Here is a 22,018-nt window from a genome sequence, read left to right as displayed (position 1 = left end):
CTAGGTTGGCAGGAGCTGGGACAGAACAACAGGAGCTCACCCTGTCCTGTGGATTCGAACCGCCGACCTTCTGAGTGACAAGTCAAAGAGGCTCAATGGTTTAGACTGCGTCCCTTATCTTTCAAGGTGGAGAAGGCAATCAGTGATTACGAACCCTGATGAGTATATTCTGCCTCCAGCGCCAGAGGTGATGGTGCTTCTAAACATCTCTTGTTGGAAACCACAGAAGGAAAGGTTACTCTTGCACTTCCCACTGACTGTAGAGGAGCTTCATGCTCCAGCACTGGGGGGGGGGCAGAGAGCTGGTGGGGGCCGGGCCGGTGTGCGTCCCGGGGGCGGGGCACCCAGCGCAGGTGGGGGAGCAGCCGCAATGGCGTGAGCTCTTGTTGTTCGGTCCCAGCTCCTGCCAACCTAGCAGTTTGAAAGCATGTCAAAGTGCAAGTAGATAAATAGGTACCACTCCGACGGGAAGGCAAATGGCGTTTCCATGCACTGCTCTGGTTTCGCCAGAAGTGGCTTAGTCCTGCTGGCCACATGACCCAGAAAAACTGTCTGCGGAAAACGAGATGAGTGCCACAACCCCAGAGCCGTTCGCGACTGGACTTAACTGTCAGGGGTCCTTTACGTTTTTCATGATGCCTGAGATTGCATTTGTGAAGTCTTTTAGAACTCGATATGAGGACTGAGTAAAGCAAGGGCCAAACACAGTTTCTTTTGTTTGCCTCTATTTTGAGACAAGGTGTTCCCTAATTCCCCCTATCACAATGTTTTATTGGGTACATAGGCACTCAGCCGGTGCGCCATAGACACTTTTAATGTGGAGAAAGTCAATTCGGCGTGCAAATTGTGCAAAGAGCCAGCCTAATCGAAATAGCAGAGTACTGTTGACAGGGAAACCAGTGAGAAAAAGCCATCAATCCCCACCCCCACTCCAATTTCCTCCTCCTCTCTCTTGCCCCCACAGTAGCTGCTGAAAGGCATAATTTTTTTTTTTTTTAAAGATAAAGACGCTCCACACCTCCCACACAGTTCAGCAGTGAATCTGTGAGCATCCATTCCTATCATGCTTTGAGACTCCAGAGCGAGGAGATGTGAGTAAAACATCTTGTGGAATTGGATTTCCAGCCAATTGCTTCTCTCTCTCTCTCTCTCTCTCTCTCTCTCTCTCTCTCTCTCTCTCTCTCTGTCTCTCTCTCTCTCTCCCTTATCAGCATTAATGCTTCTGACCAATTTAATTCCACCTTCAGCTGGCAACAAAATGTCCAGGGCCCCTCCGCTGGGGATGAACGCGGCTCCTCCCGATTTTGCGAACGCAACTGGCCACCCGGCACCTGCCACGGGGAACCAAACTGCGGAGGAGGAAAGGTGGTCCGAAGACACTTCGCTCGGCTTGGGAGTGCTCTGCACAATCTGCGTGGCATACGCCGCGATCATTGCCGTTGGTCTGCTCGGGAATGTGATCCTCGTCCAAGTCTTCTTCAAGATCAAGTCGATGCAGACCGTCCCGAACATCTTCATCACCAGCCTGGCTTTCGGAGACCTGCTCCTCCTGCTCACCTGCGTCCCCGTGGATGCTGCGTGCTACATCGTGGACACCTGGCTGTTCGGAAGAATGGGCTGCAAGCTCCTCTCCTTCATCCAGAGGACGTCCGTCGGCGTCTCCGTCTTCACTTTAACGGTGCTCAGTGCGGACAGGTGAGTTGGAAGGACCAAGAGTCTGGCAGCGGGGCGGGGTTTGCTCGCGCGCGGTGGCTTGGACGGGACTGAGTTCCGAGTCGGGAGTTTTGAGTCTTGCAAACCCTCCAACATTTCTCCGGTAAAAAAATAGGGACGCCCATTCCATAATGATAATTTTACTCTTTCTACTAGAGATGGGAAGGCCTGGGGGGAAAAACTGGAGGAAATTTTCCCCTGGGGGTCCCCATTTTTCCCTGGGGTCCGTTTTCCCCCCAGGAAAAATGGGGGGGGGGTATGGAATATTAAAACTATATCAAACTTTTTTTTCTTTCAGTTTTTCCTGGAAAAGACGGCTTTGGGGAAGGGCGGAAAACACCTGGTCTCCCCCCCCCCACCCAATTTTTATAAAACATATACAGGGCTGCCTTCAAATGTCTTCCAATCAACTTGGCTTGGGGGGGGTGTCGCATAACTCCATACCCTCCAACATTTCTCTGATGAAAATAGGGACGTCTTAAGGAAAAGCAGGAAATTCTGGGATCAAGAAACTGGGATGGCTTTTGTAAATCTGGGACTGTTTCTGGAAAATAGGAGCACTTGCAGGGTCTGAGTGACCTGCCCAGGGACACCAGTGAAAGAGTCCATAGGGGCCATGGCACCCTGTATTTATCACCTCCCATTTTAAAAACTGCTTTCTAACAATAACTCATTTGCATCCTAGGCATTTACAGAGTGTTGTCCCCTACCCCCAAAAATAATCCTGCTAACAGTGGTTTGTTAAGGTTGTTGGGAATTGTAAAGCTGTGAGGAGATCAAACTGTTATTTAATTATTACCTTCATAATGGTAAAGGTAAAGGGATCCTTGACCATTAGGTCCAGTCGCGGAAGACTCTGGGGTTGCGGCGCTCATCTCGCTTTACTGGCCGAGGGAGCCGGTGTACAGCTTCCGGGTCATGTGGCCAGCATGACTGAGCCGCTTCTGGCGAACCAGAGCAGCGCACGGAAACGCCGTTTAGCTTCCCACCGGAGCGGTACCTATTTATCTACAGTGTACCTCAGGTTACATACGCTTCAGGTTACAGACTCTGCTAACCCAGAAATAGTGCTTCAGGTTAAGAACTTTGCTTTAGGATGAGAACAGAAATTGTGCTCCGGCGGCACGGCGGCAACAGGAGGCCCCATTAGCTAAAGTGGTGCTTCAGATTAAGAACAGTTTCAGGTTAGGAACAGACCTCCGGAACCAATTAAGTACTTAACCCGAGGTACCACTGTACTTGCACTTTGACGTGCTTTCGAACTGCTAGGTTGGGGGGAGCAGGGACCGAGCAACGGGAGCTCACCCGCCGCAGGGATTCGAACTGCTGACCTTTGATGGGCAAGTCCTAGGCTCTGTGGTTTAACTCACAGCGCCACCCTTGTCCAATTACCTTCATAGACCACATTTTTCTTCCAAGGCGCTTAAGGGAGTGTACATGCTTCTTTCTCCCCCTCCCCCAATTCATCCTCACAACGACCCTGTGAAGTAGGTTAGGCCAAGAGGCAGTGACTGGCAGAAGGTCAGCCAGTGAGCTTCATGGCTGAGTAAAGATTTGAACCCTGGTCGCTCTAACCATTATGCCACACTGCCTCTCTATGGTTGTAGTTACTGTTGTTGCTGTTATTAATTAAATTTATGTTGCTCAAGGCAACCTAAAGCAACTTACAACCAGTTCCCAGGTTCTTTGAGGGGGTCCTTTACCTTTTTTACCTGTCAAGGGGGCTGGGAATTGTAGCTCTGTGAGGGGTGAACTGCAATTCCCAGGATCATTTGGGCGGAGGGAGATGTCATGAGATGTCATGTGCTTTTAATGTGCAATGTGTATACAGTCTTTGAAACGACCCCTTAGCCTGGGGGGGGGGATTTGAGCCTGTGCCCCACTCCACCAGGTATTGGATTCCACCTCCCCAAACAGCACAGCCAACAGCCAAGGTGATGGGAGCTTTTGATGTCCCTGTTTCTCATTATTTCAAAGCTTTGTATTTCCAGTCTGTGTTTAGAGATTAAGACCTCCCTTTATGTTAATAGAAGCAACTGTATTTTTTAGCAATTTGTCTCAGATATGTAAAATGTTAACTTCTTCATTCCTGAATAACGGACGCTGAATGTGACATGGAATATTTGGAACAATCCCAAATGGTTAAACTGCTAGCATCTGGAAGATACAACATTTCCCACTTTATATGATAGTGATAACGATGGTGATGGTAGTGATGATGATACAATGTGGTTGTTGTTTAGTCGTGTCCGTGGACCAGAGCACGCCAGGCACTCCTGTCTTCCACTGCCTCCCACAGTTTGGTCAAACTCAGCTAAGTAGCTTTGAGAACACTGTCCAACCATCTCGCCCTCTGTCGTCCCCTTCTCCTTGTGCCCTCCATCTTTCCCAACATCAGGATCTTTTCCAGAGAGTCTTCTCTTCTCATGAGGTGGCCAAAGTACTGGAGCCTCAGCTTCACGATCTGTCCTTCCAGTGAGCACTCAGGGCTGATCTCCTTAAGAATGAGTGATGATACAAACCAAGTGCCAAAAGGCAGGATAAAGTAAGCTGTGTCTTGATGCCACCTAGTGGTGTATTAAAGCAGTTCAGGAAGAGCAAAAATTGAAGTGTAAGAATGACAGAAAACTTTTGCAGCCCATTTATCAGTGTAGATCAGGGGTCAGCAAACTTTTTCAGCAGGGGGCCGGTCCACTGTCCCTCAGACCATGTAGTGGGCCGGACTATATTTTTTTTGGGGGGGGGGAATGAAGGAATTCCTATGCCCCACAAATAACCCAGAGACGCATTTTAAATAAAAGCACACATTCTACTCATGTAAAAACACCAGGCAGGCCCCACAAATAATCCAGAGGTGCATTTTAAATAAAAGCACACATTCTACTCATGTAAAAACACGCTGATTCCCAGACTGTCCGTGGGCTGGATTGAGAAGGCGATTGGGCCAGATCCGGCCCCCGGGCCATTTTTTACCTACCTATGGTGTAGATGAAGCCGAAACCAAAAGGCAGAATAGAATCTCCAAGGCTCAATATATTTGGCCAAACAGGCTGAGATCAGCTAAGCCAACTGCGTTCAATTTCATTAATTCCCATATGCACGCAAGAGTTAGGCATTCGTAACAGATTGTTCCATAAGTTTGGAAGCCAAACACATTTCCTGGAGTCTGGTGGGGCACAGAGAATGCCAGGGAGACTGTTATTGGGAAACGGGGTGTTCCTTTGATTTCGCTCAGTGCTTTCATTGCTTTCAACACTCTGACCTTAATTGCCATTCCAGGTACAAGGCAATTGTGAAGCCCCTGGAACTGCAAAGGGCTGATGCCGTCCTGAAGACCTGCTGCAAAGCCGCGGCCGTCTGGATCATCTCCATGCTATTAGCCGTTCCAGAGGCCGTGTCCTCCGACCTCTACGCCTTTCACATTCCTGATAAAAACGGCTCCTTTGAGACCTGCGCGCCTTACCCCGTCTCTGAGAGAATCATCCAGGAAGCCCATTCTCTGGTGTGCTTCTTGATGTTTTATATCATACCGCTGGCAGTTATATCGATCTACTACTTTCTCATTGCAAAGGCGCTGTACAAAAGCACATCCAACATGCCGGCAGAAGAGCACAGCCACGCTCGCAAGCAGGTAAGTAGAGATCTAGGGCAGCCTTCGCCAAGCTGGTGCCCTCCAGATGTTTGGGGTTGCTGCTCTGGCACATGGCTGATCGAGAATCCATCTCCCTGGAAGCCCATAGTAGAAGCTTATTCACTTATGGACCAAAGGTTGTATCAATAGGTGAGGGAGGAGCCATGCACCTGGAAAGTGCCACTTTGCTTAATTAAGTAGCTAATCAGCAATGTTAATTAACTGTGCTACTGAGACGTATGTTGTGCTGACTTGAGGCGTAGTTTTTAACTACTGGTGGTCATCTGCTTCGGGGAGTTGAAGGCCAGATTTCTGTTCATTGATGGGAAACATTGCTTTCACACGTCTCCTGCATCAAACCTTACTTTCTCTTTTAACTCTCACCCAGTTTATCAGGGGCAGGCTACGCTCAGTTGATCGTCTGTGCTGAGAAGGTATGGAACGGAAAGCCACCAATGTTCTCCTCCACCACTGAGAGGGTTTGGTTGGCAAATCTCTGGTCATACCTAGCCAAGCTCATATATATTGATGAAGTTGTGCAGAAAAGGCCGTTTCTTTGTCGCCATGGCTTGAATTCGTGGCTCCGATCTGGTGGAACACTCTGTCACAAGAGACCAGGGCCCTGCGGGACTTAACATCTTTCCGCAGGGCCTGCAAGACAGAACTGTTCCACCAGGCCTTTGGCCAGGGCACAGCCTGACTCCCTCCATTGGCAATCTTCGCAGAGCTCTGGCCCAATGGTTGCCAGTGGCTTGAATTAATTAATTTTATAATGAATGATTTTAAAGTGTTGTTTGTACTGTTTTATTGTTGTTAGCCGCCCTGAGCCCGGCTTCGGCTGGGGAGGGCGGGATATAAATAAAATTTATTATTATTATTATTATTATTATTATTATTTGCAGGTGCAGCTTGAAGAAGCTGTGATTCGTTACAGTATTAAACAATTAATTTCATTTCCCCACCACCACCACCACAAAATGTACAGTTGAATTGGTAATTCTGGATGTCTCTGCTACCAGTGAACAAAATATTGGTGTTTCGCAACTTTAACCTGTTGCACCATCTCAGCCAGACCCAGTTGAGTATAGCAGAGCATACGCAGACTTCCAGAAGCAATCAGTTGCAGGCAGGAAGGGTGAAGCAGGAACAAGACGCTGCTACTAGTAACTTGGTTACTTAGAGGTGTTTATTATTTACAGCAGACTCTACAAGTTACTGTATACATGAACAGATACGGATCTTAAACTAGCTCTCTCTTAACAAACTCCAAACGACTCTCAGAACACCACACTGACCAACACTATCCAGTCAGGGACGCTTATGAGTCATCATGCCAAAGTGGAAACCTCGACCAATAGCAGAGTTGTATCCAAGGTCCCATATCTCTAGGCAGAATTACTCCCTCTGCTCAGTCTTCTTGGCCTTCGGCCAACTCTTAATTGCTTTGTATGAAGCTGCACATAGGCAAAATCCCAACACGAAATACATTTGATAAAATGCTGTTGGTGTTTGTCTGAACCTTGCTTTGACCAAGGTTTTGACCATAATCAATGAGCATGCAAGAGAAGAATTCTGCTGTTTTTTCCAAAGTGAGCAAATCCTGTACTCAGAAGTAAGTCCCATTGAATTCAGTGGGAAACTCTTCGGTAAGGGAGTACCCTAGGCTTTTTGTAATTCACCAAGGTAACAAATATTTTGACGATTAAAGCATTTTTGTTGTTGTTCCAAGAAAAGTTAATACTTTAAAAACACATTGCCAATATTTGACATTTAAGTTGGTCAGCCACTCAAATCTTCTTGAACTATTAAAATCTCCTAACCTTCTGCAAATAAAGTTGAATTCAAGCCATGGCGACAAAGAAACGGCCTTTTTCGCACAACTTCATCAATATATATGAGCTTGGCTAGGTATGACCAGAGATTTGCCAACCAAACCCTCTCAGTGGTGGAGGAGAACATTGGTGGCTTTCCGTTCCATACCTTCTCAGCACAGACAATCAGCTGGGCATAGCCTGCCCCTGATAAACTGGGTGAGAGTTAAAAGAAAGTAAGGTTTGATGCAGGAGACGCGTGAAAGCGATGTTTCCCATCAATGAACAGAAATCTGGCCTTCAACTCCCCGAAGTAGATGACCACCAGTAGTTAAAAACTAAAGTTGCAGGATGGAGAGTTCCTTTTGTTTCCTCCAACACATAAACCATAGCTCCCGCCCAGAGAAACTTCAATACAGCTTTCCCAAACCTCGTGCCTCCCAGATGTTTCAAAATACAACTCCCACCATCCTGAGCTAGCGGAGCTGACTGGGGGTGAGAGTTGCTATCCAAAACATCTGGAGGGCACCAGGTTCAGGGACACTGGTCTAGCCTTCACCGCCATGTTGATTTGGGGCTATTTTCTTTCAAGATTGTATGCAGAAGGACACCCAAATACTCTGGCTAACACACCACCAGTTGCACACCTTCCTCAACAATGGGAGGACGACATAGGCCACAAAATTAACCCCACCCAATAGACCAGAATGTGGTCTAAACCTCCCTTAAAGTCCATATCAGTGAAAAGAAATGAACTCACTCTGAAACTCACCTACAGGTGGCACCTAACACCACGGAAACTAATGCTAATAAGCCCAGGAACCTCACCAAAATGCTGGAGAGGGTGCACCTCCACAGGCACATACCTCCCCATGTGGTGGGAATGCCCTAAAATCCAACCCTTCTGGACAGGAGTCATAGAAGAAATAAGCAAAATAACTGAACAGGTATTAGACGTCACCCCAGAACTGGCTCTACTGAACATCTTCCAAGATAATAATGCCCACTCATATCATAAAGAGCTCATAACCCGCCTACTCTCAGCAGCCAGAAGCATCATAGCCGAACACTGGAGAGACCTGTCAGGAATAAACATGGACCAATGGTATGAAATTGTATGGGAATAGCCTTATTGGAAAAACTAACCAATAAACTGAAGCTGACACAGGGACAAAAAGATGACACCTTCACCCCGGTTTGGTTCCCTTTATCACATACACAGCCCAACAAGACAACGACAAGAATCCACCATCAGCAAATGAATCAATATGGCTGACCTGATTCAAAAACACCCACCCACCCCACAAATGCAAACAAACCCCACTGCAGCCAACCACAGACAACCAACCACAGCCTGGCCCCCAATACCTCTCACTACCAAGGAAATGTAATAAATGAATAGAAAGAAGAATCTACCCAGCTGACACTGACACAAAATCCCACACATCCACTAAGTAAAAGAACATAAGCTTTACCACAACCCCTCTCTCGCCCCCACACTTTTCTTCCTAACCTTAAAATGCATATGACGCCGATGTCTCACAACAAATGAAACTGATCTGTAGGAAACACAGCCTGAAGAAAGAGGCAATGCTTGTGCTTTTCTGAATGAGGAAAATCTTTAGTCACAATTATTATTTTTTTAAAGAGATTGTATGCAGATTTAATTTTTTTTGGACAGGAAATATTTTTAATATCAGAAGTCTACAGAAACACTTTGTTAAGCAGCTGCAAATCTTCTACAGTGGTACCTTGGGTTACAGACACTTCAGGTTACAGACGCTTCAGGTTACAGACTCTGCTAACCCAGAAATAGTACCTCGGGTTAAAAACTTTGCTTCAGGATGAGAACAGAAATCACGCGGCGGCAGCGGGAGGCCCCATTAAAGTGGTGCTTCAGGTTAAAAACAGTTTCAGGTTAAGAACGGACCTCTGGAATGAATTAAGTTCTTAACCCAAGGTACCACTGTACATAACATAGATGTATCCTGATGGCAACTCTTAAATTCTCCCAGAATTACCACAGAGCTAGCTGCATTCACTTTCATATCACAGGTGCAGAGCTGCGTGTTTACTCAAAATGAACAGACTCAGGTTTTCATCAGCTACGCACGAGGAGGACACAGGCTTATATTAACATTTATTTCAATTTGCTGAAGAGTTTGTGAGCTACACAATGGTCTCTAGCATGCAAGAAGTCAAAGAGTCAATCTGTACACTCCTCTAAACGTTCCCAAGCTTTCACACATTTCTCAATCTGTTCACAATGCTCCCTGACAGTAGTTTAAGGATCCACAAGCTCTTCTTTTTCCTTCTCAGAGTGTTTTCCAAAAGCGACGACGTTCTTCAGAGGGCTCCCTTTCTTGATGTACACAGGGTGAAGTGGGGTGGGGTGGCGGCGTCTGGCGTACACATTGCTTTTCGTGACTCTCGTATGCAGATTTTTTTAATTTTAAAAAAGTGGTTTTTTAACATGTGCAATGATTTCCCCCCTGCAGATTGAATCTCGCAAGAGAGTCGCCAAAACTGTGCTGGTCTTGGTTGGCCTGTTTGCCCTCTGTTGGCTCCCGAATCATGTCCTTTACCTTTATCGTTCCTTCACTTACTACGCTTCCGTCGACACATCCACCTTCCACCTCGTTGCCACAATATTCTCCCGGGCTCTGGCTTTCAGCAATTCCTGCGTCAACCCCTTTGCTCTCTACTGGCTGAGCAAAAGTTTCCGCCAACATTTTAAGAAGGAAGTCCTGTGCTGCCAAGCCAAGACCCCTCCGGGCCATTCCCGCATCGTCCAGAGTGCAACTCCCACCAGGGCCATGTCGGTCACAGGCTCCGAAATCAGTGTCACTCTGCTGACAGATTATAGCATCACTAAAGAAGAGGAGAGTGTTTAATTCTGCCCAGCCTGTGGATAACTGTCCTGCCAAGGCCCACCGAGATTAAAGCATGTTTGGGTGCAGGAAAGAGGTAAAGCCCCCCCCTTTTTTTGCTTTTTAAAAAATATTATTTTATTTATTTCATTAATTTTCCAAAACCAACAAAAAATAAAAGCAACAATACATATTCAAACATGGGGGGGGGGGATAGAGTTGACTTCCCCTTATTCCCTTCCCTGGCTCCATTGTTTATCATCCTACTGCATGCCCATTTTAAATTATGAAATCATTAAAATTACTTCTGGTCCAATCATAATGTCTTTACAAGACTTTTAAAAATCCTGCCAATGTATTAAGCTGTGTACATTGCTTCTGTATATATGCAATAAAGTCATGACAGACTCTGGGGTTGCGGCGCTCATCTCGCTTTATTGGCCGAGGGAGCTGGCGTACAGCTTCCGGGTCATGTGGCCAGCATGACTAAGCCGCTTCTAGCAAACCAGAGCAACACACGGAAACGCCGTTTACGTTCCCGCCAGAGTGGTACCTATTTATCTACTTGCACTTTGGCGTGCTTTCAAACTGCTAGGTTGTCAGGAGCTGGGTCCAAGCAACGGGAGCTCACCCTGTCACGGGGATTCGAACTGCCGACCTTCTAATCGGCAAGTCCTAGGCTCTGTGGTTTAACCCACAGCGCCACCCGCCTCCCAATAAACTTTAACTGCATTCAAAACGTTGTTACTCTTTACCTTCTTCGTCTTATTTTATCCTGTCTCATAACTCTTCTACCTTCCCTCACACAAGAACCAACTACACTAACTGTCGCTCTAATTCCAACTGTCTGCCAACTGCTTTTCCAACTGCCTTTCCCAGCCAGCCAACGAACTACTACCACCCAAACCTTGGGCAAAGCCCTTTTATAAACAGGTAGGCTCCAGCTTTCCTATTGGTCTACATATTAACCCTTTCTCTCCCCCTGTACGGACATTTTCACACAGGCAAACGCCACAACGGCGAAGGAAGATCTTTTGGCAACTGGCAAAGAGGGATTAGCAAGAGAAAATGATCCGATTCCTTCCCCGCTGATTATACCCAACTCTGTCTGTCTCCATCCGCCACCATTTATTTCTGAGATCTATCCCAGAAATCTCCAGGCCCATCAACTGAGGCCTGGGAGGAGAAGATTTGAAAAAACCCTAGTCTAGGTAACAGACAATTTAGGTTTGGAGCAGAAGGGAAGTCCGGGCAGGGGAAAATGAGAAGAAGAGGGGAAGTCGGGGGGATGGAGAGGCAGAGCAGAGCAGAAAGGCTGATCCATACCACTTTCTCCATATGTTGCAAAGGCAACAGCGCCCCCAAACCCTTCTCTCCCGCTCCGAGAGACTGGGGGACTTCACCGCCTGCCCCCAGGGGCTCCTCTTCCTGCCTCAGCATGAAGTCCTCTGCCAGGGCCACCGCCTGGGCGCAGGTCTCTGGATCACGATCCTTCACCCAGCTCTGCACTTCCGGCGGCAGGACGGCCAGGAACTGCTCCAGAATCAGCAGCTCCAGGATCTGCTCCTTGCTGCGCCTCTCGGGCTTCAGCCACTGCTGGCACAGGTCCCAGAGGCGGCTGCAGACCTCGCGGGGGCCCTCAGCCTCCCGGTAGCCAAAGTGCCGGAACCGCACATATTACAGGCATAGAACGAGGAAGAAATCAGGAGTTTGATTACTGAAATTTACTCAGAGTCGAGAATGGATTTCATGCTCTTTATTCAGCTCATAGTGGTGAGGAGGAATGGAAGTTCCCCCAGAATGTCTGCTTTATATACATTACACAATGGGCTCCACGTGATTGGCTAATTCCGGAATTCTCCTGTAGGCCAATCAGGTTGTGGATTCACTTCCACCTGGAGCTGGATTGGGTGGCTCCTGTGGACCAATCAGGCTGCTGCATTCTGAATCCTATTGTTCTAGGACCAATCAGACTGCTGCATTTTGGATCCTATTCAACTCAGTACACAACAATTCCTTTTCGAGAAAAGCTATAGATATTATCATGCTGCTTCTGAACTGTACCATTAGCACCCCAGGCAGGACTTAAATGCATTTGTTAAATATCATAATATCACAATATCAAAAATTTCAGTCTGTCTTTTAGGACATATATTATTTTATATATTATTTTATATTATTTTCTTTTATTTTAAACAAATTAACTGAACAAAGAAAGCTATCATGTTAATAGGAAGAGTACCAGCCATCTGCAGCTTAAAAAAAATATTTAGATAGAGGTGCATTTAATTGTATGAAACACCACAACAATTGGAGGTAGTGTTGTTCAGACACGTGACCGGAGCCCCTGCCCCTTTAAGCAGAATGAATTTCATCCACAAACTACACCTGTGGGCATGCCCTCTGTTATAAGAGACAAAAGGGAAAGAGGTTGGGGAACAGTAGCAAAACAGAATAATGGGGTTTGTTTTCGTGGGTGTTGTAGACGCCTGTACAGTAGGAGAATGCTAGCGTTTCTCCATAAAGGAGGAGCTGGAGGAGGAAGGGACTTTGCAGTATTTACATTCGCCCCCCCCCCCTCCTTTTCAAATTTCTTGGCTTCTCTGAGAATCAGTGCTCTGTGGTTTCAACCCTTTTAAAGGGCCATCATTGGAAGCAAAAAAAAGGGAGAAATGGTGATGAGCAGCAGCGGCTGATGTCCATAGAGAATGATAGGGCAGAGGGCAGGAGCCTGACAGTAGGTGGCGCTGGAGAGCCAATGACCAGCGGAGCCGACCAATTCTAGTTGAGCCACCCATCTTCTTCCTGAATCTAATCCAACATCAATACATTATTGACTGGAAGAGAGAGGGGGGAAAGTAATGTACTATAAACATTTCTTATTCTATTTTTTCCACTGGAATTTTATTAAATTGTTTCAAGTATCTCAAACTCTGCAACAATTCAAACACGTCCAGGACAAAAGCAGCAATGAAAAAGATTAAGCAGAGCCATAAGCAGATTTCAAGTAACTCCACTGGGGCAAATAAAATAACCGTCAAACGCCGACCCAGTGGAAGCAGGGAACTCCAAAACGGTACATGAGTTTCGTAAGATGTCTCAGTCCGGGGAGCACTCATCAGAGGGCGACTGGAAATCTCTGCTTCAGAGTAAGTCTCGGATCAGGCTCAATCTGGGGGTGAGGAGCCAGGATCCTTGGGACGAGGCAGAGCAAGGCCTGTCTGCACAAGAGCTCAGCTTCTGCAGCATCAAGATCCCCACCCAATCTCTCCCTGCAGCCACCGGAAACTATTTTGATTCTTAACCATGCCCTTCTGCATCAGGAACAGCGGCCCTCTGAACCAGGGTCTCTAGCTGTTTTTGGACAACAGTTCCCATCGTCCATGACCACTGGCCCTGCTAGCTAGGGATGATGGGAGTTGTAGTCCCAAAACAGCAAGAAACCCAAGTTTGGGACACTGCTCTAAACAGTGCTGAGCTACAACTCCCATCCGCCCCAGGGAGAAGGGACAATGGGAGTTCTAGTTCAGCAGCTCCCAGAGGTTCCCCCGCTTCCGTTCTGCACAGACATTCTTGCGCCTAACTGAGCCGGAGTTTTCGACGTCCCCATTTGTCCGAAACGTGCCTGGCTTTGCTTTTTCTCTCGAGAGAGAGCCGAACGCTTTTCACACGGCTTCCCTGGCGTGGATTCTCTTGTGGCTGAGAAGGCGGGAGTTTTGGCTGAAGCCTTTCCCGCAGTAGGAGCACTCGTAGGGCTTCTCGCCCGTGTGCGTCCTCTCGTGAACAATGAGGTTCGAGCTGCGGCTGAAGCTCTTCCCGCAGCTGGCGCACCGGTAGGGCTTTTCCCCCGTGTGGGTCCGGGTGTGCGCCAAGAGGTTCGAGCTCTGGCAGAAGCTGATGCCGCACACGCCGCACTTGTAGGGCTTCTCGCCCGTGTGGGTCCTCTCGTGGGTGATGAGCTCAGAGCTCTCGATGAACCTCTTCCCGCACTCGGCGCACTGGTACGGCTTCTCGCCCGTGTGGATCTTCTGGTGGCGGATCAGGAGCGAGCGCAGGCTGAACGACTTCCGGCACTCGGCGCACTGGTACGGCTTCTCGCCCGTGTGGATCCGCCGGTGGCTGATGAGCTGCGAGCTTCGGGAAAAGCTCTCCCCGCAGTCCAGACACGTGTAAGGCCTCTCTCCTGTGTGGGTCCTCTGGTGGTTGATCAGGTTCGAGCTGCGGGTGAAGCCCTTCCCGCAGTCCGAACATTTGTACGGCTTGTCGCCCGCGTGGGTCCTCTGGTGGCTCATGAGGTTCGAGCTGCGGGAAAAGCTCTTCCCACAATCCGCGCAGTTGTATATTTTCACGTCGGCGTTCACTCCCTCGGGCGCTGGGCGGTCGGGGCACACCCTCGAGAGGTCCTGGCTTTCACCCTTGGAAAGTCCTTGCGGAGTCCCAGCCACGCTGAGGTCGCCACTCTCCTTTTCTCCACTGCAGCGGGACAGTCTATTGGACTTGATCCCTCTGAGGGGCTCCTGCTTCCGCTCTGGCCTGTCCAGATTCTTAAGGGCATCCCCCTGGTTAGGACATTGGACCACGTTCTCCTTAGCCTGCCTCAGTGTCGTCATCAGCTCGCTTCTTCTGAGTAAGAGGTTTTTCTCCTCCTCGCTTCGCCACCCACCTGGAATAAGGTAAAAAGAAGAGTTGGCAAGTTAGTCATACCTTGTGCCTAGAAGAGATGCTCCCCAGCCCTGGGCAGGGCAGTGGTTTTTTGTGTGGGTGTATTCTGCAACATGTGGCGCTATGGTCTAAACCACTGAGCCTAGGGCTTGCCAATCGGAAGGTTGGTAGTTCGAATCCTCGCAACGGGGTGAACTCCCCTTGCTCGGTCCCAGCTCCTGCCAACCTAGCAGTTCGAAAGCACATCAAAGGGCAAGTAGATAAATAGGTGCCACTCCAGCGGGAAGGTAAACGGCATTTCCGTGCGCTGCTCTGGTTCGCCAGAAGCGGCTTAGTCATGCTGGCCACATGACCCGGAAGCTGTCTGCGGACAAACGGTGGCACCCTCGGCCTATAGAGCGAGATGAGCACGCAACCCCAGAGTTGTCTGCGACTGGACCTAATGGTCAGTAATACCTCTACCTTTTTATTCTGCAACATGGACTGCCAATTAGCTACCAGGCCAAGTTCAAGATGCTGGTTTGCTTATTTACAGTGGTACCTCAGGTTAAGAACTTAATTTGTTCTGGAGGTCCGTTCTTAACCTGAAACTGTTCTGAACCTGAGGTACCACTTTAGCTAATGGGGCCTCCCACTGCCACGTGATTTCTGTTCTCATCCTGAAGCAAAGTTCTTAACCCGAGGTACTGTTTCTGGGTTAGCGGAGTCTGTAACCTGAAGCGTATGTAACCCGAGGTACCGCTGTATTTCAAAACAAGACCAAAACCACCAGCTGGACAAATTTTCTGGCAGTTAAGAGCTGTTTGACTGTGGAATACAACTCTCTGATTCTCTACCAAGGCAGTTTACAAAAAAGAAAACAAAACAAAGAAAAATTAACAATCGAAGACATTTGAAAAATTAAAACAGCAAGAGACTAAAAACAGATTAAAACTCACATGGTTTGGGTGTATAAAGGCTATAGAGCTTGGGGCCATGATACCTGAAAGATCACCTCATTCCTATATTCTCATTTGATTGCTGCATTCTGCAGAGGGCGGAAGGTTTCTGCAAATGCCACCTTATCAAGAGTTCTGTTCTGTGCAATGTAGGAATCAGGCCTGTAGTGTAGCGGGGGGAATCTCCTCCAATCTCCGCTGTCTTTTTGCTGTCTACTGAAAACCAACCAGTCTTTTCAGCAGCGATCCTTCCCAGTGTGCATGTGCCGGAATTGTTTCTAAGATGCTTTAAAGAAGTTTTATGGTTTTTAAATTGTGCTCCTTTTCTGCATATACTATAATGTTTTACTGTTGCTATGGCCGTTGGCTAATGTGAATAAAGTTTTATCTTATCTATGATTTTAAAATTCTCTTTTATCACTTGCTGTTTCCTGTCTTTGGCTCCTTTGGGAGGAAGGGTGGGGGTGAAACTCACCAAACGTATGAATGAATGAATAAAAAGTGAACGATCCATGCTTAAACGAAGTATTGGCATGCTTGGGAGTGTGGGGATATACCCAAGTTTGCCGAAGTACAAAATAAAAATCCAGAGCCCCTTTCCCAATGAGTGGCAGGAGGAACCTGATAACGTCCCAAGGAAGATAGTATGAAGGACTAGAAACTTAACTTGTATATTTAAAAGGAGCCAGCACCGAAAGCACATTATTAATGTTGCTGTCTACTGCCAAGGACATGTTTCTCTCCTTACCCAGCAAGCCGGCATCTCTGTCCCCGTCTAGCTTGCTGCCTCTGCTGAGGTGTTTCTGCCAGATGTCGGAAAGCGTCCACTCAGCCGCTGAGAAGTTCAGAGCTGTCGTCTCAAGAGGCCCCGGGACCTGCAACAGCAGCAGTGAAGGTCTTGCATCAGTGCAGGGTGGCGGGGCTGAAAAGGGAAAAGCTACAGGCAAGGGCTGGATGCCGTGCGCGCACACAGACGGCACACACACTGACACATGCGCCCCTTCCCAAAGTCTCCCATGTGAATGCCTTTGCGAGCAACATTACAGGTTAGCAGGGCGGCAATGGGTCTAATAGCTGGTTTCCAACACACACTGCACTCTGGGGCATCTGAAGCCTGCATTCAAAGCAGAATTATATGACGTCAGTGCTTCCCCCAGAGCATTCCAGGGAACTGCAGTTTTCTGGCGGTGCTGAGCGTTGTTGAGAAGCCCTCTATTCTCCTCTAACAGCTACAAAAAGAGGGACTGATAGTTAAACCACCCTGCGCATTGTAGCTCTGCCTCACTTGTTTTCCTTATGTAGGAAGTAACTCTTGTACGCTGTGGTCTATACCACTGAGCTTTTTGGGCTTGCCAATTGGAAGGTCGTGGTTCGAATCCCCGCAACGGGGTGAGCTCCCGTTGCTCTGTCCCAGCTCCTGCCAACCTAGCAGTTCGAAAGCATGCCAGTGCAAGTAGATAAATAGGTACTGCTATTGCAGGAAGGTAAATGGGCGTTTCCGTGTGCTCTGGCACTTGTCACGGGGGCGCCAGAAGTGGTTTAGTCATTCTGGCCACTTAACTCAGAAAGCTGTCTGCAGACAAACGCCGGCTCCCTTGACCTGAAAGCGAGATGGGTGCCGCAACCCCACAGTCACCTTTGACTGGACTTAACCGTCCAGGGGTCCTTTACCTTTTAACTTTACTTTTACCGATAAAGTAGAACTAGATAGGCAAAGTAGCATAGAATATTGAAGCTACATTATCTTGAGCCACACAATTGCCGGTCCACCTAGCTCAGTATTGTCTACCTGCACTATTGTCTACCTGCAAGTGGCTCTCCCAGGTTGGAGTTGGGATACATTCCCAGCCCTTACCCAGCAATGCCGAGGATTGAACCTAGAACCTTCTGCATGCAAAGCCGATGTGCTGCCTTTGAGCTACAGCCCTTCCAGTGCAGGGAGATTTGGGGGGGGGGGAGAGACACACCCCCACCCCATCACAGCACCCATCCTTGCCCTCTCCCGCCAGAAGTCTGCCTTCAGATCTGCTCTGCAGCCCATGCCAGTCCTCCCTCCATTGGGGCAAGAGATGCTCACCTCACGCTGCTGCTTCTCGGCCTCTCGACACCTCAACAGGAAGGCCTCAGCCAGAGCCACTGCCTGGGCACACGCTGCCGGGCAGTGCTCCCTGACCCAGCTCTGCATCTCCGGCGGCAAGATGGAGAGAAACTGCTCCAGAATCACCAGCTCCAGCACCTGCTCCTCCATGGGTGTCTTGGGCGTCAGCCACTGTTGGCAAAGCTCCCGGAGACGGCAGCAAACCTCCCGGAGGCCCTGGGCCTTCTGCGGAGACAGCTGTGGGTCCTGCATCTCTGTCCCCACGAAGTCTTCCCTACCCTTCCCGGAGGACCCCACCTCAGCCACGTTCAGGGGGCTGGAAGCTCGGTCCGCTTCTCTGCTAGAGGAAGGTGAGAGACGGGTCACCCACTCTCCTCGAGCCCAGCGGCGAACGGTAGCTGCTCCCTCAAAGGAGGCAAGAAAGGCCATTGAGTCGCTCCATGGCGGACACACTGGCGGGTCTTCAAGTGTCGAGCGAAGGGATGGTGTGGCCTTCAAGAATTCTTGCCACTGGGCTTCCCAGTGCTCAGTCAGTTTGTCATCCGCTTCTTGCTTCACCTGAGGGAGAGGTGGCCATCTTAGCAAGTCCTCAGTGGCTCCACACTGGATAATTCGAGGGTTTTCCTTCCCCTCTTGCTTTTCCTCCACTCTGTCCCCTGGCCCACGGCCCTTTGGGTCCAGCTCGTCCACCTTCGCTCCTGACTTCTCAGGCACATCTTGGTCCTGGCTTCCTGCCGCCTCCCATTTTGACACCCTCTTTCTTTCCACAAGAGACATCTCTGAAGTCAACCGTTGTCTCCCTTCCAGTTTCCAAACGCCAGCTCAGGCTTACAGCTGCTCTCAGAAGAGCCCACCATGAAGTCTTCGCCGTCCCACAGCCCATGAGTTTGATGCTCACCCTGATGCTCATTCAACAGGCTAATCCGATGCCACAGATGCGACCTTCTGCAGTGTCACAGTTTTGGAAAGGAATGGCAGTGGTGCCATCGACTCAGGACAAGCTCAATTCTCCCTGTTTGTGAGAAAAAGAAAAGCCTCAGCACATTTTTGCCCCTATTTGAAAACAATTTTTTTTTTATAATTGTCCAAACCTTCCTTTTGAGCTTTATTAAACCAGCATCTTCCAAACTAAGTTATTAGGCAAAACTGTTTGAAATATTAAACTGTGTTCCACAAATATAAGTCATTTGGCAATCGATCGGCCTTTGGAGACCGCACTCTCCCCCCTCCGGGCCCTAGAGAGGGGGCTGCTAGACATCCCTTAGCCTTCTCTCTCACTCATAATGAATATAAAATACTTCTGCAAACAGCTGCATTGTATATTGTAAATGTTTTTTTTATAAACGATTTCTTACAAACTCAGATTTCTTACACGCTGATGCAGCTCAGGAACCCAATATGTTCTGGCATGTCTCTCCTGATATGAACCTACCCAGACCTTTAGATCTTCTTCTGAGGCCCTTCTCAAGGTCTCCACTCTGAGGGAGGCTCTGAGGATGTTGAAATAAGATGAACCTGCAAGCAGGATCCGAGCACAAAGGCACGCTCACCTCCTGTGGCTTCCAGCAACTGGTATCCAGAAGCATTATTTCCGCCAAGCATAGCCAATGATAGTCATCAATAACTGTCATTTTCAATCCCCGGAATCTCCATGTAAAGGCTGGAAATTTCTCCTGCCCGAAACCTCACGAGAGCTGCAGCCAGCTCAGCTAGATGGTCTAAAAAACAAGCGGTATAGGGTTCTGGATTCGAGCCCCATGTTGGCCAAAGAGATTCCTGCATTATAGGGGGTTGGACTGGATGACCCTTGGAGCCCCTTCCAATTCTGTGGTTCCAAAGTTACACTCCTAATTTGATTCTGAATTGATTTTAAAACGAATTGATTTTAGAATGCATTTATATTAATTGAATGTGATTTTATGTAAACTGTGTTACTTTTACTGTTGTTAGCCGCTCTGAGCCCGGCTTCGGCTGGGGAGGGCAGGATATAAATAAATAAAAATTATTATTATTATTAGCAACCCACCCCACCCTAGCTTTAAAAAGATAGGGAAACGGTGTGGGATGGGAAGGAGAGAAAAATCTGTGTCGTCCCCCCACCGCAGTGGCTTTCAACCAACCAACTGAATTTGCAGGTCCATTTGGAACTCCAAACTAAGGGGAAACTGCAAAATAAAAAGCTCCACTGTTCACCTCGGCCTGGAAAAGAAATAAATGCTGAATTCGCTTTCCACCCCGATGAGAAGGGAGGCTCCGCGCATCTCTCACCTCCTTTGAGGGCGACCCCTGCAAGGTCGCTGCTGCAGCTGAACTCCAGGTGCCACTTCTGCCAACAGCGGGAGGGCGGGCGGGGGAGGGTCCAGAAGGCGGAACAGGAAGGAACCTTCAACAACAAATCGGCGCACACCCACGTGCTCGCTCATTCTCAGGGCCGCTCTAGGAAGCGAGGCGCGCTTTATCTTTTTTTTAACCTTAACCCTTTCAAACCCATCACGCCTCTGGAATCGATTAAAACGCACCCAGTAGGATTGTCTGATTGAGATTTGTGCTCCTCCTTTTGAAGGCGCCTCGTTGCCAAAAAAGGCAGGGCTCCCACACCTCGTTGACCTGTGCATTAAGCAGTTGCTGCAATATTAAAATGCAATGTTAAAATCAGAAGGAAGAGGGTGGGACCTGCAAAGTCAAAGTGCATTTTGCTGGTTAACTGACTTACTGGTCCCACAACCCTCTTCCGATGGCCATTTGTACTGCTTTGGCTTTGAAGCCCACGGTTAACATTTCTTACCCCCAAACCACATCTCCATGCTTGACTTGTATTTACTAAAAACATTACAGCAAACAACAACACCCTGTTCCTGCAATGGCCTTCTAAAATGTTTTATTTTTTTGCAATTTGGAACAATTTCATTATTTTCACAAACTGTGTAATTTGGACATAATCCGCCAGTGGCATATCCAAAAAACCACCAGGCTAAGGGACAGCTATGAATTTTGCCTCCTCACTTGCTCATTTAGCTGTTCTTTACTTTCAGCACCAAAGCACAGCCTATGTAAGGGAACTGGAAGTGACAAATTTAAGCTAACCTTTGAATAAGCATAAGGGACCCCTGACCATTAGGTCCAGTCATGGCCGACTCTGGGGTTGCGGCGCTCATCTCGCTTTATTGGCCGAGGGAGGCGGCATACAGCTTCAGGGTCATGTGGCCAGCATGACTAAGCTGCTTCTGGCGAACCAGAGCAGCGCACGGAAACGCTGTTTACCTTCCCGCTGGAGCGGTACCTATTTATCTACTTGCACTTTGACGTGCTTTCGAAATGCTAGGTAGGCAGGAGCAGGGACCGAGCAATGGGAGCTCACCCCGTCGCAGGGATTCTAACTGCCGATCTTCTGATTGGCAAGTCCTAGGTTCTGTGGTTTAACCCACAGCGCCACGCGTGCTTGAATAAGCATAGAACCCTATAATTGTAGAGTTGGAAGGGACCCCCCCCCCAGGGTTATCTAGTATAACCCCCTGAATCTCAGCGAAAGCATCCCTGACAGATGGCCACCCAACCGCTGTTTGAAAACCTCCAAGGAAGCAGAGACCATCACCTCCCGATGGAGTCTTTTCCACTGTCGAACAGCTCTTACAGTCAGAAAGTTCTTCCTGATATTGAGTCGGAATCTATTGCAGTTATTCTTTTGTTCTGGTTATTGTTGGTGAAGATTAAATACCAATAAAATAATATTTTAATTGCTTTAATTAGAATGTTTTCTGGATTTGTCACTCCTCAGGGGTTGCCAGAGTGGGGCCTGCGGATGCCAGTACCCCCTGACAGCCCCTGCAGGTCTCAGTAAATATTCCCTCATAAAATCACAATACCTGAGAGACTGTGCATGCCAATCAGCTGAGGGAGGCTGGAGTTACCATACTCTCTGTGCTCATCAAACTATGGTGCTGATGCCTGAGGAGGGGCCATTTTTTAGCCTCCCAAGAGGGCTGGGGTCTGCTCATAGCAGGGCTCTCACTGTGTGTGAGCTGGACTGACATTACCCTTGCCAAAATCAGTGTTTGGGGGTCCAGAAAAACATGCAGAGGGCAGAAATCTGCCTAAATGGGAATTAGCCACCCTTGCTTTAATCAAACATTTTAATAGACGCCCCCCCAACCCCCCCCCCACAGCTCTTTTAAATATGCATCCCAATTAACCATCCATTTTTAAAAGAAATATCCATTCTTTTTTTTTAATACAGATGCAAGGTAGAGGAGTTGGAACTTATTACCTCTCGGCAGAAAAGTATCCGGGACTGCTGT

General features: G+C 48.3%; 2 protein-coding genes across 8 annotated transcripts; one reads left to right on the top strand and one right to left on the bottom strand.

The window, feature by feature from the left end:
* Positions 1–1,015: 1,015 nt before the first annotated feature.
* On the top strand, positions 1,016–10,764 carry BRS3 (bombesin receptor subtype 3). Of its 3 annotated transcripts, none has more exons than XM_083426337.1 (4): positions 1,016–1,107; positions 1,267–1,695; positions 4,993–5,344; positions 9,654–10,530. In XM_083426337.1, exons 2-4 carry the CDS (start codon positions 1,283–1,285, stop codon positions 10,047–10,049), a joined length of 1,161 nt encoding a protein of 386 aa, XP_083282463.1. In that variant the 5' UTR covers positions 1,016–1,107; positions 1,267–1,282; the 3' UTR covers positions 10,050–10,530. The 3 variants fall into 3 exon arrangements, with proteins under 3 accessions (XP_083282463.1, XP_083282462.1, XP_083282461.1); XM_083426336.1 differs by having other exon boundaries at positions 1,023–1,091; positions 1,248–1,695; positions 9,654–10,764; XM_083426335.1 differs by lacking the exon at positions 1,016–1,107 and having other exon boundaries at positions 1,124–1,695.
* Positions 10,765–12,900: 2,136 nt separating this feature from the next.
* LOC310670323 (uncharacterized protein) lies at positions 12,901–20,075 on the bottom strand. Of its 5 annotated transcripts, none has more exons than XM_083425494.1 (5): positions 19,992–20,075; positions 19,096–19,213; positions 17,703–18,735; positions 16,374–16,500; positions 12,901–14,688 (listed from the first exon to the last, which is right to left on the bottom strand). In XM_083425494.1, exons 3-5 carry the CDS (start codon positions 18,498–18,500, stop codon positions 13,691–13,693), a joined length of 1,923 nt encoding a protein of 640 aa, XP_083281620.1. In that variant the 5' UTR covers positions 18,501–18,735; positions 19,096–19,213; positions 19,992–20,075; the 3' UTR covers positions 12,901–13,690. The 5 variants fall into 5 exon arrangements, with proteins under 5 accessions (XP_083281620.1, XP_083281623.1, XP_083281624.1 ...); XM_083425497.1 differs by lacking the exon at positions 19,096–19,213 and adding an exon at positions 19,274–19,432 and having other exon boundaries at positions 19,992–20,067; XM_083425498.1 differs by having other exon boundaries at positions 19,156–19,213; positions 19,992–20,060.
* Positions 20,076–22,018: the final 1,943 nt, after the last annotated feature.

This window comes from Podarcis tiliguerta, assembly GCF_965153285.1.
Source record: "Podarcis tiliguerta genome assembly, chromosome: 2".
NCBI lineage: Eukaryota > Metazoa > Chordata > Lepidosauria > Squamata > Lacertidae > Podarcis > Podarcis tiliguerta.
Note: the sequence above shows the minus strand (reverse complement) of the source record. Positions and strands in the feature narration are given on the sequence as shown.